The following is a 17,672-nucleotide window of genomic DNA, read 5'->3' as shown; positions in this document are numbered from 1 at the left end:
TTTACACGTTGTGCATTTTTTGTGTGTGAAGATAACAATGAAACCTATAGTTGTATATAATACTTACTGTCTACATTTGTCATTGTTGGTGTGGTATCTCCTTCACCTAAAATAAAATTCACAGTGTTACATATTTCATCACAATTTTTTGGGGTTTCATAAAACAAGTACACTTTATGACACAATTATTACACAACCAATGTTTATCTTATTTTTTACTGTCCTTGAAAAGCACAATTTGGTTTTACATCACCAACTCCAACTCCAACTAGTATATTCCAGCTAGGCTGCACTGACTAAATGAGCCAGAGAGAGCTGGACCTCCTCGGTACCAAAGAAGCCAGCATTTCTCACAATGATCATGCTCCATCAGGCACCACAATAACAATCTCTTACTATTTATGCTATGTCACATATAAAAAGAACCTGAATGATAATAAAAAAAAATGTACTAATCTGACTCTGTTCAGCCAAGATCCCTCACAACCAGAATTTATTCACTACCTCGCGTTAGACCAGGCTAAACCATGACTATGACCTACAACAATTTTATTATTTACTTTTCTTTAAACAATTCAGTGTTTTCATATACATGCTCATATATATTTTCCCAGTTGTAAAGTGTTGGCACATCATCTGTAAATACAGCAAAATACATTTTTGCTTTATGTGGAAACAATGTGAGGCTTACATGGTGTTCTTTCACATAACAACACCCTTTATCTGGAATTAATTTCATAAGCTTTTTAAACTCTCCTACCACTTTTGCTTTAATGTTTTATTCTACATTCTGTAAAACATACCAGTATACTTCTACTAAGTGTTGGGAAAGCTTTTTATCCAGAATTTTATAGCTTATTTTGCCAAGTGAAACTATCTTCTACAGCCAACTAAGAGAGGGGCAGTTCCACCTCACTTTGTATTATATTGTTCCATTCATTCAGCATGTTCAGCTTGAGTATTTCACCTATAGAAATGTTTTGCTGTAAAAATTAAATTTTGCTGTATTTCTCTTATGACTCAATACTGTATTTATGGCTAAAGCCACCAAAATTGATAGGTCATTACTAGGCATATGGCATAGATATTAAAAAAGAAGTTTGGGAAAACCAAAAAATAAACAATCATACTCATCTAGATGACTGCTTCACCGATCCCAGCTGCAGCTGTCGCCTGCAAGCTCTACACCAAAAACTGAGCGATCAAAGACCACTGATCGCTCAGTTCTCAATATTCAGTCTGCAGAGATCTCACTGGAGCACCAGGCTGTGGAGGGGCAAAAGCAGCTGGCTCCATTTCCCAGAGGCTCACTGAAAAGCTGAGCCAGCTGCCAGTGCAGACATCTGGGTGGATCCTGACTGTAAAGAGCCTGGACTGGCTGACTGACATCAGTCGTCAGAGGACTTTAGCCAATTTTCAGCTGAAAATGGGTCACAGGAGTATAGAACAAAGTGCACTCATGTGATGCATTGAAATAGGGCCAAAAAGCACTAGTCATACTTCTTTTTTAAGGCATCCTTTGGCTGTTTATGCATCTCTGTGACTTTTCATTGCTAAAATACTCAATTATTTTCCCATAGCCAATTGTTTGTTAGAAACAAAATAATAAATAAAAGCTTACATCTCGAAATATGACAATAGTCCCAGGGCATTAGTGGATTGTCCGTATAGCACCACGGTCCATGGGCATCGTTGTCTGGATTGCGGCAGTAATTTTTTTCAAGCATTGATATATCTGGCTCCTTGAATGTATGCCTATAATAAACTGTACTAGTTAAGACACAAATCATTCAGCATGATTAATACCTAGTATATAGGTATAAAGGTACTAAAGCTTTGATTTCTCAAATACATTTTTCAAGTGATAGCATCTTTTATGCTCAGTACCAATAGTACCCAATAGCATTGTGTGGTATATCATACATTTGTTGTCATTTTATAAATTTCCCCTTAGGCTTAGTATGTGTTAGTGGTCAAGTTAAGGGTTATTTGTATGGGTTTGAGGTTAGTTAGGTTTATGGGTTAGGTTGTGGTAAGGTTTTAGTTTAGGGGTAAGTTAAAGAGGAGCTCCAGGCTCCTCACAAATACTGTAGCTGATGACTTTTAATATAAGGACACTTACCTGTCCAGGGATCCAGTGATTTCCTCACCTGAGTCAATTCTTCAATCGGCTTTGGGTGCAGGCGCTGGGGCCAGCATCTTAAGTAAGGGAAACTGGTAGTAAAGCCTTGCAGCTTTACAGCCAGTTTCTTACTGTGCATGTGTGAGCTGCACTGCCATATGTGAATGGTCCCACACTCTTCTGGGACCCGTGATGTGTCCCAGAAGGCTACGGGGGAAAGATGCTGAACTTCTGGCTCAGATCTCAGATCGCTGCGGCACATCTGACCAGAAGTGGGAGCAGGTACATGTCAAAACCAGGTACCCGCTCCCTCCTATCCCCAAAAAAGTGCCACATGTGGCAGTGGAGGGGGGGGGGGTAGGATGCAAACAAGCAGAACATCCCCTTTTGGGTGAGGTTCCGCTTTAACCACTTAAGCCCCGGAAGATTTTACCCCCTTCCTGACCAGGGGGTATTTTGCGATTCGGCACTGCGTGAATTTAACGGACAATTGCGCGGTCGTGCGACGCTGTACCTAAACGAATTTGACGTCCTTTTTTTCCCACAAACAGAGCTTTTTTTTGGTGGTATTTGATCACCTGTGCGATTTTTTGATCATGCGCTATAAACAAAAAAAGAGCGTCAATTTTGCAAAAATAACAATATTTTTCACATTTTTTTTTATATGAAATTCCCCAAAAAAAATGTAAAAATCTAAATTTTTTAACATTTTTGGCCAATTTGTTTTATGCTACATATGTTTGGTAAAAAAAATCGCAAAAAGCGTATTTTGATTGGTTTGCGCAAAAGTTATCGCGTTTACTAACAAAGGGAAAGATTTTTGTCATTTTTGTTGTTTTTTTTTTAACGCGTAATGGCGGCGATCTGCGATTTTTTTTGCGGTACTGCGACATTGCGGCGGACAGATAGGACCCTTGACTGACATTTTTGACACTTTTGGGGTTACCAGTGACATTACTGCAGTAATCAGTGCTATACATATGCACTGTTACTGCAAAATTACACTGGTAGTGAAGGGGTTAACTTTATTTGAGAGGGAGGGGCTGTGTGTGTCCCTAGGGGCGTGATTCTAACTGTGATTGGCTGTCTGTTGAGCTGTAGAAACAGTGATCAACGGTTCTACTTAGTAGAACCGTGTGATCACAGTTTCTACACAGGGGAGAATGACAGGCCGCTTGTTTACACAAGCTGCCTGACTTTCTCCCTCTGCAGCGGCGATCGCAGAGTGACCGGCGGACATCGGGTCCGCCGGTCACACGCGCGGGGGGGTCTGTGACCACGCGGGAGCGTGCCTCTGGTGGCGCGCGCTCGCTCCCTAGACCCTCACAGGCTAGCGACGTAGACCTACGTCACTTTGCCTGTGAGGGGCTTACTGCCGACGTAGATAGTCGTGCGGCAGTCGGCAAGTGGTTAAGGCTTAGGTTAAGTTTGTGTGACTACTAATTTTTGGGTGTTTTTTTTTTTTATGTGGTACCTTAATAACACAAGTTGTATGTGCCAAAAATATTGTGACATTTTAATACAAATTACAGGATCTGACATAAATCTATATTGCAGCCTGAAAAGGATACCTGTCTAACCATTTTAAATACTTTATCTATGAGGATATTTCAGTGGCAATTTCTAAAGAAAAAGTTTAAACCCTATGGGATTGATTTACATTTGAATACCTGCTAATTTAATGAATGAGATGAAGCTCTCCTGGCTTCAATCATGCCATCATTTGCAAGTATAAGTGCAACTTTTTAAAAAAAAAAAAAAAAATTTTCTTTGCATGTGATTGTATATTCTTTGCAAAGTTTTAAACACATTTGCTAAACTAAGTAAAAACTCCCAAGCAAAATTAAAATTCACACTGCAAAATTAACATAGTAAATCAACCGGAATGCATTCTAAAACTGTACATGACATTATAGCTAAATGTATGGATGGCCAAACCAAATTATAGCCGGAGGTACTGCGGGTAATTTGTGGCTTACAGAAAACATTAATGTAACAGTATTGATATAGTAATACTATTTCTACACATACCTTCGTAAATCACCAATATTCTTCTCCCACATGGTACATTGCAGTCTGGATCGTGTTCTAGATATTGTGCCTCTATATTTGATGCCATTGCCAGAGTAACACTCTGAAAATGCCAAATATATTTATATTATAGGAAAGAAAACCAGAAGAAAGCAGGCTGACAAAACAAGCGATCCAAAGGCAAACAACAGAGAATGTGAGCAGCAGCTGCTCCAGTTGTTTTTTTGCTTTACATAATAGAAGAGAAGAAAAGCTTTACAACTTAAACCAAACACGATTACGATTAGGAAAAAAGACCAAAAAGCTGAATAAATATACAAGTGGATTAAAACTTTTTTTTTTTTTCATTAAAAGAAGCCCAGCTGCATTATATGTATATATTTTTTAAGCATTGATCTTTCTTCTTTTATTCTTTAATAAGTGGGTAGAGTGCAAAGATATTTTAGCAAACTTCTAAGCAGTTACATCAATGAATGCTAGAAAATATAGAAACACACATCTATCTATCTATCTATCTATCTATCTATCTATCTATCTATCTATCTATCTATCTATCTATCTATCTATCTATCTATCTATCTATCTATCTATCTATCTATCTATCTATCTATCTATCTATCTATCTATCTATCTATCTATCTATCTATCTATCTATCTATCTATCTATCTATCTATCTATCTATCTATCTATCTATCTATCTATCTATCTATCTATCTATCTATCTATCTATCTATCTATCTATCTATCTATCTATCTATCTATCTATCTATCTATCTATCTATCTATCTATCTATCTATCTATCTATCTATCTATCTATCTATCTATCTATCTATCTATCTATCTATCTATCTATCTATCTATCTATCTATCTATCTATCTATCTATCTATCTATCTATCTATCTATCTATCTATCTATCTATCTATCTATCTATCTATCTATCTATCTATCTATCTATCTATCTATCTATCTATCTATCTATCTATCTATCTATCTATCTATCTATCTATCTATCTATCTATCTATCTATCTATCTATCTATCTATCTATCTATCTATCTATCTATCTATCTATCTATCTATCTATCTATCTATCTATCTATCTATCTATCTATCTATCTATCTATCTATCTATCTATCTATCTATCTATCTATCTATCTATCTATCTATCTATCTATCTATCTATCTATCTATCTATCTATCTATCTATCTATCTATCTATCTATCTATCTATCTATCTATCTATCTATCTATCTATCTATCTATCTATCTATCTATCTATCTATCTATCTATCTATCTATCTATCTATCTATCTATCTATCTATCTATCTATCTATCTATCTATCTATCTATCTATCTATCTATCTATCTATCTATCTAGTCAGTTGGTAACAATCAATAAATAAAGCTGCTCTCCAGGCAAACAACTAAATACACAGACTAAAATAGCATGGAAGCTTTTCTATCTTGCAAAGGATTTGGATCATGGTCAAACTGCACAGTAGATCCTCTGTGTTTTGGTTTTTTTTTTGAGTATGTATACCAGGTTGTGCCCTGGGACACACCTGTGGAGGTGGAAGCTGAGCAGAGATAAAACCAGAACATGGAATAAAGTCAACAGGCACTTTCACAAAAGGGGAACAGGCCAAAGGTCGGGCTAGGCAGAGAACAAGCATAGTCAAAACACAAGCCAAAGTCAGTAACCAGAGAAACAAGACTTTAAGAGCATGGGAACTAACATGGACTGGAGCCTTGGGCTAGGAATGAGTCTATTGCTCAGAAAATAGGTGTTGGTCTGAACAGAGCTAAATGGGGAGGTTGCTTGACACACTGGCTGGGGACTGTATGTGTAGCTGCAATGTCTTTCAGAAGGTGAGATCCAGCCATGTCCTCCCAGACCTGTGCAACAAAGGTATAAAAACCATAAGACATAGTTCAGATTTGCTGCTGATCTGTGACAGGTTATATTTCTGTCCATCCAGTCCTGGGTTTTATGCAGCCTTGTCAGGCATCACAACCAAGAGACCAGCTTTTCCCTGGTGCAGTTAAACAACACTTACAGAGAAAAGCACCCTCACTATGTATCCAGGGCTCAGCTGTCCCATCTGCAGGCCATGGTGGGTGTCAGCAGGTAGAATTGAGGGTACTCAGCGAACATTTGTTTTTTGATCCTCCTTCAGGGGAATGAATCTTAAAGTGACAAGCATTCCTCAGTTCCAAGATTCAGAGCTGTTATTTCCCAGCTGCTGTGGCCAGGGAGGCAAATAATCAAGCATGATCTATGCAGTGGCACACAGAGGTCACATTAGGGGTCTAAGACATCCCTGATGTCTCCTTAACCACTTTACCACTGGAGGATTTTGCTGTCTTCCGTCCAGGCCACTTTTTGCGATTCGGCGCTGTGCGACTTTAACTGACAATTGCACGGTCGTGCGACGCCGTACCCAAACAAAATTTACGTCCTTTTTTTCCCACAAACAGAGCTTTCTTTTGGTGGTATTTGATCACCTGTGCGATTTTTACTTTTTGCGCTATAAACAAAAAAAGAGCGTTTATTTTGAAAAAATAACAATATTTTTAACATTTTTTATATGGATTTCCCCCCCCAAAAAAATGTAAAAACCAATTTTTTTAAACATTTTTGGCCAATTTGTTTTCTGCTACCTATGTTTGGTAAAAAAAATCACAATAAGAGTATTTTGATTGGTTTGCGCAAAAGTTATTGCGTTTACTAACAAAGGGAAAGATTTCTGTCATTTTTGGTGTTTTTATTTTTAACGCGTAATGGCGGCGATCTGCGATTTTTTTTGCAGGACTGCGACATTGCGGCGGACAGATCGGACCCTTGACTGACATTTTTGACACTTTTGGGGGTACCAGTGACATTACTGCAGTAATCAGTGCTATATATATGCACTGTTACTGTAAAAATGACACTGGCAGGGAAGGGGTTAATTTTATTGGAGAGGGAGGGGTTAATGTATGCCTGGTGCTTACTGACGTGTGGGGGGGGAGGGGACTGAGTGAGTCATGGACAGATCGGATGTCCAGCTATGCTGAACAGTCCGATCTGTCACTCCCTGTCACTATGGAGATCCGCCCGCTTGTGTTTACACAGGCGGGCGGATCTCCACACTAGATCCCCGACGATCGGGGGAAGAGCGGCGGCGATCGCCGCTGCTCCTCCCCTGGCCCGACTCCCGCTGTGACTGAAAACAGCGGGAGCGAGCCTCCGGCGGCGCGCAAGCGCCGCCCAGAAGGGGGAGTGTTTGACGACGTAGTACTACGTCGTCAGACGATAACGAGCCACTCTGCCGCAGTAATATTACTGTGGGCGGAGGTAAAGTGGTTAAAGAGGACCTATCTCCAACAATATGCTATCATATTGGGGGCTTTTTAGTCCCCTGTGTGATAGCAGTAATGTATGTGTACACATTATCCTAAACTTGAGCGTTGGATGCGCCTATGAAGAAAAAATAAGAGTGCTTACATGTTGGAGTGAGAATAATAAACTGATAACATGTAAGCATTGGCTATTGAAATTTTGGGTATTGAAGCTTGGTGCTGTTTCATGAATTTTGAGGGTTGATGTTTCTGGTATCTGTTTACTAGAAGCAACCTCATATTTTATTGATTATTTATTTAATTTGATACTATAACTATTTTGCATTTGTGTTCACTAAATCAAGTTAGTGTATTGTTTTAAAGAAAATAGGGGTTTGATAAACCATTGCTCTAATATCATGTGACATAAAGAATTGCAATTATCCCCATTTTATTTTCTAGGGTCTCATCTTTCAAAAAATGTATAATGTTTGGAGGTTTACACTAATCTTCTAAATGGTATTTCATAATGAATTTGGCACAGCCATAGTAATATATTAGAAACATGTCAGAAAATAGGACTTATTTTTTAATCTGCAGCACATGTCAGATTTTCTCTTAGTGTGTTGCACAGGTTACATGAATTCAGTGCTTAACTCCCTAACACAACAATACTACCAAAAATGTATTGCAAAAGCTAAATTGAATCACCCTTAGTATTCCTAACTGATCTTGTGCCATTAAACAAATAACTACAGTGTGGGTAAAAAAGTGTTGTGATGACTCTGGTTATCATTACAGCCCTTTCCTGCAGGCTCTGTTGTCATGGATAGTAACTGAAGAGAATGTGCAAATGCACACTGATGATACCATCCCAAAAGATCAAAAGAGGGATGGCTATAGTCTCCCCTTTCCTTTAATCAACCTTTCTATGGACCATTAAAAACGCACTGGTGCATGTTTAGATTAGCGCTGGCCATTCTTTTTCTTTGTTTCTGCCACCTTATCCTCTCTGCTCCTTAATTCTGAACTCTTGCCCCATTGATCAATATTTCTTCACTTTGTCTGTCTTTTTGCTCTACTAAATGGAGTTATGTTTCCATGTTGACACTTGTCTCTCAACAAATAAATCCTCACATTCACTTGAAAAACACTTTTGTTCAACCAAAGGACACAGTCTTTTATCTTGATTTTTCAGATTCAAATTGACAACCTTCCAAACATGGTCACTAATTTCTAGGATATGTGGATAGTACAATGATTAAATTGCGCAACTAAGCTATTATTTATATTTGCATGCTCTCCGACTTTTTTGACAATTTCCATCTGGTAGGTTTAATTTGCTCTCGTCTTTTCTTATATAAAGAAAATCTTACTGTGCCCTAAACTAATGCGCTATACCAGTGATGACGAACCTTGGCACCCCAGATGTTTTAGAACTACATTTCCCACGATGATCATGCACTCTGCAGTGTAGTTGAGTATCATAGGAAATGTAGTTCCAAAATATCGGGGGTGTGAAGGTTCCCCATCACTGCCCTATACCGATGGTAGTAAGCACCACACTCAGTTGTATGTCAGTTTAAATAGTAAAACCTGAGTTATCCCAACAATTAGTATGTGCAGTATGTTCAGAGATGATCACTTGCCTCTTTTTTACTATACAGCATATAAGCAAATTGGTTTTCCCACACACCATAGATGTTAACTCCAGTTTCTTTGTCCCACATGTACAGTGTATCAGAGCAGTGAAAATGTAAAAAAGCCATGTCCCTTTTTTGTATGCCATTACAGTATATATTTATTGTGTAAGGGCTGAACTTAATTGTTGTCCTGATCTATGCCCCAACTGATCTCTCCTTTCCTGTGCTTCAGAACACTGTGGGATTGTTGCTGGGTGCTGTCCTCATGTTTATGGCATTAGCAGCACCCAGTAGACAATGACTTTTGAATGATCTCACAAATGCACAGGAAGAAGCGGGTTGGAAATAGGCTCCTGCCAGTCATTGCAAGTGGGGGAAATAGGGCAAAGAGGGACGGTGTAAGAGAGAGAAGCCTGAACATTCTAAAACTTTTCAGAAGTGTTGCCTTTTGCTGTAACAACAAGGAGGCTGTAGCTCAGCACAGACACAGGGGTTAATTTACCAAAGGGAAATAGGCTGTTCACTTTAAAAGGGAAATTGCACTTTGTAGGGGGAATTTCCCTGAGAGCTTAGTGAATGTGGTGAGGTCTCTCTTTGAAAAGAATACCCAATCATTTTCAAAGAAAATTAATAAAAAAACATAACAGCATTTTTGCTTGCACACAATTAGATGATGAAAGTCAGCAGTGAATCATCTAATTTACTAAGCTCTGGGGCTAAAGTGAACAGACTATTTGCCTTTTGTAAATCAACCCCACAGTTTTTTGAAGATAGAAAATCATAAAAAGTAAAATAATTTATTGTATTTTGTTAGATAATGAGTTTATGTGAAACCTCCATTAACAGATGTAAAAAATATTGTAATTATGAATATAATTTAGTTAGTTGGGAATATACATATTTTTTGGGGGGAATATATTTAAACCATTGATGGTGTTACTCCTTACAGCTTCCTCATTAGTGTTAAGCCTGATACACACAGGCAGTGATCTCCCAGCTGAGTTGAAAGGGGGGCCAGAACACATCGGTCATTGGCTGTGAGCGCTGACTGGATGCCGATCAGCGGCTGTTTTTCCAGCATGCTCGTTCGACATAAGCCAGACAGTGAGGACACATAGGACAAATGTTGTCCGGTTTCTGTTAAACCAGCCAATACTGGCGGATATTCAGCCCGTGTGTACCAGGCTTTTCTTTTTCTTCTGAAAAGGCTTGGCCATTGTTTTTCCTTATCCCATTTCACATGGGTTGTAAGCAGCAGTCTTCTTTGAATCCACTGCTACTCCAGTGAGCTCTACTTTCTCGATCCTATGCCGAGTGGCTTTCCTGTTGCATTCTAAACACAGAAGGTCACCCAATCAGCATAGGGGCAATTCAGAATATGGTTTGCAATGCATTCTCTGATTGAATGAATGATATTGTATCCAATCAGAGACCGCTTTGCATTCATTAAGAAAATGTAAAGTATTCCATAAATGATGCCAATGCTGAGTAGCTGACCTCTCATGTTCAGAATGCAGCAAGGTGGTCTCTCAGTCTGGAAGCTAGTGGAGATCTTTGGAGTAGCGGTATCTACTACAGTGATTTTACATATTTACACTATACAAAAAATTCCATACTTGGAATTCTTCTATAAACACAACTGTCCAGTGGGCTAACCCAAGATGCTAACCCAAGAAGTAGTAACACTAAACCAGGAAGCAGCAGAGGGACGCGCCTGATTATCAGGGTTGTATTGCACATGGTTAAATAAACTATGCTGGTATATAAAACCATTAACATTTGTTTTTTAACTATGTTTTTTGTGTTTAACCTGGATTTCCACATTAACTCAGGAATGATCCACTATCATTATGAATTCCAAAACCTGCAAGCAACTCCAAAAAGCAGTTCAGGGCAGCATAGAAATAGAATTTAGTGAATTTGCAGAAACACAAAGCACAGCAAACCCAGTAATAAACATAGGCAAACACAAATATTGCATAACAAATTCTTCCAAAAGTCTTTGCAAACAGTTCAGCTGCAAAAACATACCGTATACCCAAACAACCGTATACCCAAACAACCAAAGCCTAATTGGTTTAAAAATTTAAAATAGCTTCACTTGCTATCTGTGGGTGGAGAGTCTACCTCATCTTTCTAACACCACCTATAAAAATAGATTTCATTTTCAGTACAGTATCTGTACATGATATTCATTATTGTCACACAGCTCAATGTACCTACAGATCTGTAAAGCCCCAGATAGGGTTAATTTATATTGCTTCTCTGCATAGTATGTTTACACTGTAAATGCCTTTACATAGTCAGACACATCATAGCCACATAAATAACTCATACTTGCCACTTATACAATGACCCCTCTCACACTAATCACTTTTAAGCCTCCAGCTAGGATTAGTCATTGTGATCTTTATGATCTTTACCAAAGGGTAGTTTCCTGCTTGTTTCATCCTTCTGAAATCTCTTTAATGTATATATATATATATATATATATATATATATATATATATATATATACACAAGTTGTGTCTATTAAATAATGAGACTGATTAAATAACTCACCTTTAATTATATGTATTACAAATGTAATGCTTATCCCCTTCAGTATATTCTCCATTTGCACTAATACATTGCTGCAGTCTTGGTTTACACTGGTCGAAGGAATGGAGAAAATCAATTTCGGTCCGCTGTTTCAACACACCCGCCATTTTCTTGTTTACAGCATCAACTGACTCAAAGCTTGTCCCTTTAAGCACTGATTTAACTTTTGGGAAAAGATAAAAGTCGCATGGTGCTAAATATGGAGGATGTTCAAGGGTAGTAATGTGCTTTCGGTCAAAAACTGCTTCACAGAAAGCAGAAAGTGCTGTGTGAGCAGGCACATTGTCCAGGTGAAAAATGAAACCATTCTTCCACAGTTACGGCCATTTTTTTCTGACTCTTTCTCTCAGCTTTATCAAAACTTTCTTATAATACTGCTGGTTAACTGTTGTGCCTTCTGGAACCCATTCTTTCAAAATTATACCCTTGATATTGCCCAAAGAAATGAGCATGGCTTTGAATTTTGACTTGCTTTGACAAGCTTGTTTTTATTCTTGGTGATGACAGTGTTTTCCAACAAAACTTAGCATTTTCTTTCGACACTCTACGGAAAACACAACCAAACTAAATGGCAACTCACAATCAACTGAATGATTCAAGGTCACCACACATGCAATTATAACTGGAACTGGTTCTGACTGCTTTGTTTACTAAGTGGAATCATGGTCTCGTTATTTAATAAACATACCTCATATATATATATATATATATATATATATATATATATATATATATATATATACATTATTCACTGTTTTTTATTCAGCATACCGCAACCAACCGAAATTAATATTTGGCCACACATGCTTATGTTTACATTATGCAGGGTACAAGACTATTATACATAAGATAGTGAAATACACTAATATGAACCATACATATAAGTGAAACATGTTAACAATCTATAATGTAATATGTTACCTTGATGAGTGGAAGTATCACATTTTGGTATCTGAGAGCAGTGCCCAATTCGAATATTCGGGTCTGTAGTGAAACACCAAGGAGACTCAGACCCATCAGGATTTCTACAATAATTTTCCCTTAAATCCCTGAAAAAATTAAAGGCAAATACATTATTATATCTGAAATGTTTGTATAATTGAACAATAAACATGCACAATTTTAATTTTGACATTTGGTTAAAATGGGCCATCAATATAGATAGAGGTCTTGATAAATGTTTGAAATGGTAAAATTTACTTCAGAAGCAAAGAGCAGGATTCCACACTGAATTTTGGGATTTCGGGTAACATGTAAAAACTGTAACACTGAATTTTGGGATTTCGGGTAACATGTAAGAACTGTAACACAGAGCTCAAGTGGAGAATTGGATGCAATGGGGAAGATTTACTAAAACAAGTGCACTCAGAATCTGGTGCAGCTGTGCATGGTAGCCAATGAACTTCTAACTTCAGCTTGTTCAAATAAAGTTTGGCAATACATTTTGGAAGCTGGTTGGTTTCTTTGCAGAGCTGTGCCAGATTTTTCACTCTCCAATTTTAGTAAATGACCCCCTCTGTGTGTGTTGAAGGCTCCCTGGACGCACAGAAGAAGCTTTGCGGTAATTCAAAAGTATAAGTAAAACATGTTTTTTGTGTGAACTCCATGATAGACAAATAGGGGGAGCATTACCAAAACTGGTGCACATGGAAGCTGTTCATAGTGGTCAATCAGCTTCTAAGTTTTATTGTCAAAGCTTAATTGAACAAGCTGAAGTTAGAAGCTGCGCACAGCTGCACCTGATTCTGTGTGCAGCAGTTTTAGTAAATCTCTCCCATATTGTCTAACTGCAAAAGACATCCATCCTTGAACCTCGGAGTGCTTTCTGTATTTTTTAGATCTGTGCAGTAATCCAGTAAATTTGCCTCATTGCAGGAGCTTCCAGTAATAAAGACCAGGTATTGTTCCACACCACTATTTCCCACTGCACCCACACTGAATTTGTTTTACACTCTAATAGTAATCCTGACACTAGTAGCCTTCTACATTTATATGAATTTGTCTACATAGCCATTTGGTACCATAAGCACTCTTTTTTGATGGACTAGATGTCTATGTGAGATCTCAGAATGCAGGAAATAAACTCACAAAACCTAAAAAGTTTATTATTATGGATGGGAATTTTCTTCTTCTTTTTTTTTTTTTTTTTTTTTTAGGAAAAAAAGAAGAAACGTTCTTCTTTCTTTTATTATACAGTGTTGTTTTTCATGTTAGTGCAGAAATACCAGTATAACTTAACACACAACAATTCGCAACACGTGTTCCATATAGGAACAGTAGATGTATAAAAACATGGATCCTAACTAATCTAAAAGCACAAACATCAGTGGTCTAAATGTACAAGTGGTTAATGATTTTTACTTTATTTTATAGTCGGATTATATTTTTATTTTTAATAAATGCACAGCCTATAGTAGAGTAAAACTTCACACTCTGGTGTCAGTTGCAGTTTGTTCTTAAATATGATGTATGCCACATGGCATTGCACAGGTTAATGCATGACCTCTGTCTGTAGTCTAATAACTGACATATCCTACTGTCCCTGGGTCGCTCAGTCTGATGCTCTGCAGGTGAAAGCTGCAAAGCAATTAGATCTGACATAGACACAAGCAGGCAGATCAATGAAGGAAAGAGATGTGATTTCATCCCATTATCACTCCTATATTTGTGATGCAACACAGAGGTAATGACAAGGCATAAATTGGATGCTGTGTGACCTAAAGCAAGAAGTTGCTTGCCCTATTAGTGAATAGGAACAAGCTAGGTGAATGAATACATGGACATAAGGGTATCAATCAGCCATGACACTAAAAAATGCCGCACAAACTTTTAGCCCATTACTACAAGAATAGATAGACAAACAATTCAGGGTAAATAACTACACTAATACCTAGTAAAAATCAGCAAAAACTGTAATAGTTTAAAAGGTGCATGGCAAGTGAAAAGCCAAGTCGCCTGAAATGAAAATTTTTTGACAGAGTGCTGTTTAAGCCTCTTTCACACTTGTGCGACATGTCCTGCGACTTAGGACTACAAAGTTGCACTCCATTATTTACAATGATAAAATGAAAATGATACAGCGATAGGCTGTCCATTGTTCGCTGCTTTGTTGTGTGAACAAGAGAAATATTTTCACGTTTAGATCCCTGGAGGTTTAAGTAAAAAAGAGGGAAAATCTCAAGAGGTATCCTCTTTGTCGTAATGCAATTGGATATCTTTCAAAGGACTGGTGAAAGGTCTTGAGGCGGTATAGTCAAGTCCATAAAGGACTACCAACGTATGAGGAAACGTTTTTTTGGCGACCGGGTGGTTGAGGTCTGTTCATTTTTTATCTGTGGAGTAGCAGTAGTAGTTTTTGTTTAATCCATAACATTTTTGGGCAGGAGGATATGTTTTTTTTCTCAGAAGGTGGAGATATATTTGCATGAGCAAAAGCGGTGGGTCTTAGCCGGTTGCAAAGAGGGCAAGAGGTGGACTGAGGGTTGCTTTAACTGTAAGAAAGGGTATGTGAGTGCAATGGAGAATTTTCATTTGTGTTTCTCTCCATTGTTCAAAAGGTATCAGCTGGAGAACTTTGTTGTAGCCCTGTAATATTTAGTCAGATAACTCCAGATCCGGAAAGTTCTTTCCCCAATTTGTTGCAGAGGATGTCCGATATAGTATAGGATCCTTCTTGGAGCAGACAGTCGGTTATGGATATGGATTAAATCACTTGCCTCCTTCCCTGCACGAGGTGCGGATGAAGTAGACGCATTGCCAGAAGTAGAAGACATGTGGTTGTGGTAGAGAGAATTTCTGTGCTATGACTGAAAAGGCATAAAGTGAGCCTGAATCCATGTCGCAATAGAGAGGAAAATTTAGTGAGACCGTTGCGTTGCCATGTGGAGTAGATTTGATGATCCATGCATGGAGGGAAGTTCATGTTGGAGTTGGGGTTAGCTGTGAATATGAGTATGTAGTCTGCGAAAAGTGCATCCATCATGTGTAAAGTGGAGTTAAAATCCCCACCTACCATATGTGGAAGATGTAGTCGTGTCAGAAGTCTGGCAGATAGGTCCCCAAAGAATTGTTTACCAGGATTATTTGCTGCATAGACGTTAGAAATCATAAGATCCCTGTTGCCCAAGTGGACATGAACTGTAAAAAGACATGCCTCTACTGTTACTAAATCGCAAGGAAGGTTTTTGTTTATCAAAATGAGCACCCCAGGCCTTGCGGCCTTTTGTGTCAGAACCTATCACCGTGCCCACCCAAAATTTTTCCATACGGTGGAAATCAGGGGATGTCAAGTGGGATTCTTGTAGCAGGGTGATGTCGGTTTTCAGTCTCTTAAGATGTCATAGTATCTTGATCCTCTTAATTGGGGATCTAAGTCCCTTCACAGTCCATGAGATAACGCTCATGGGGGGGTATCTGGAGTAAAGATTTGTGCTGGTGTTATATCTTTAGGGGTAAGTGCCAGGGATATAGAAGTTGTAACTCTAGGATTTAACAGTGCAGGTTCCCTAAGTGACTTGTCTGTCATCTGGAAAAGATGCAGGTGGAGAAGAAAAGGAGGAATAGGGAAACAGTGAAGGAGAAGACGTGTAGGGAAGGTACCAAATGTAAAACATACAACAAAACAAATTGTAGGACTTTGCTTTTTTTCCCCATGGGTTTACTATAAGAGCCAACTCCCAATGACTGACCCTGCAGAAGATGGAGTATGGTTGCCCTTTTGGTCCTGAAAAAAGCATTTGACAGACTCCAGACTTTGAGGAAATTACTGCATCGACTGCATCTAGTGAGGCCCAAGAGGAAATGACAGAAAGCGAAGACTAGTAGGGTAAGTATAGGCCGATGGGCTGAAAAGGAGCGAAGAGACAGATGAGGCATAAACAAAAGAAACTTTAACATATTAAAGTCCATGTGGTCCTGCAATTACCTGTGTGATCTAGAGTCAGCGAGACTTAGAGCAGTTATTTGAGCCAGATAATTTTAGGCGTTTAGGGGAGTCCTTCCGCAGGCTGTGTTGATCCAGGGGTTTGAGGGATTGGGGATGTCTGGGATGGAAGGTTTGGTTGCGGCTCTGAGTTGAGGGAACACAGAAAGACCTTTGCTTCCATCGGGTCATGGAATGTAAGCTAGTCTCCATTGGGTGCTTTGAGGCGGAGAATTGCGGGGAAAGCCAGGGTGAATTTTATTAGTTGCTGGTGAAGCCCAGTGCAGATGTGCTGGAAGGCTTTTCTCTTTTTTTAGACTTTGATAGAGTAGTCGGCAAATATCAGAATTTTAATTCCATCGATTTGAAAAGATCTGGATTGCTTGTATTTTTGCAAGATGGTGGCTTTCCCTGCATAGTTAAGATATTTGGCAATTATTGGATGGGGGGACGTGCGTTCAGTGGAGAAGGTCCCCATGTGATGTGTGCGTTCCGCTGTACAAGGGCTTGGTAGGCCCAGTGCTTTTGGTATGCGCCTGGCACAGAAATCTGCAATTGCAGATGTTTGTAGTGATTTTGGGACTCCTACAAATCGCAGGTTGCTACATCTCGATCTGTTTTCCAGATCTTCTAGTTTCTGGATTATATATTGATTGGTTTAATCTTTTGTCTGCTCTGTTGCCTGTGCCTGGTACAGTTCTTCCTCTATAGGGGAAATTCTGTTCTCAGCCTCATTGAAATGAGAGGCATGTTGCCCCAGCTCTTTTTTGATGAGTAGCATGCCTGCATTAACAGCTTTTTTCACTGAGGCTGTTATGGTGGGGGCAAGAATCGCAGCCACAGCTTGGGCGTCATACTGGAGGACAAGACTGCATCCCCAGTTTTGATCAGATCGTGTTCCGGTTTTCTCCAGAAAGTGATCCATTGTTGCGGGAGGGGGGTTCCCTGGAGGGTCTGCAGGCAGCAACAAGGGTTTGGGCAGGCTTTTTATGCCGTTTTTTGGGCTGTACTGTGGGAGCTGAGATGGA

The 17,672-nt window shown here is 38.9% G+C and overlaps 1 protein-coding gene across 2 annotated transcripts in view; it reads right to left on the bottom strand.

The window, feature by feature from the left end:
- Window positions 1-17,672, bottom strand: part of HGF (hepatocyte growth factor) — a 156,040-nt gene that overhangs the window by 23,877 nt on the left and 114,491 nt on the right. For both annotated transcript variants that reach the window (XM_082256600.1, XM_082256601.1), the window contains exons 9-12: window positions 12,645-12,772; window positions 4,154-4,256; window positions 1,622-1,755; window positions 68-106 (exon numbers count right to left, since the gene is read on the bottom strand). In XM_082256600.1, the coding sequence (XP_082112726.1) occupies window positions 68-106; window positions 1,622-1,755; window positions 4,154-4,256; window positions 12,645-12,772 (404 nt within the window). The remainder of the gene's footprint in view (window positions 1-67; window positions 107-1,621; window positions 1,756-4,153; window positions 4,257-12,644; window positions 12,773-17,672) is intronic.

The sequence above is a fragment of the Pelophylax lessonae genome, assembly GCF_965119305.1.
Source record: "Pelophylax lessonae genome assembly, chromosome: 4".
Lineage (NCBI taxonomy): Eukaryota > Metazoa > Chordata > Amphibia > Anura > Ranidae > Pelophylax > Pelophylax lessonae.
This window is presented reverse-complemented; position numbering and strand designations above follow the sequence as displayed.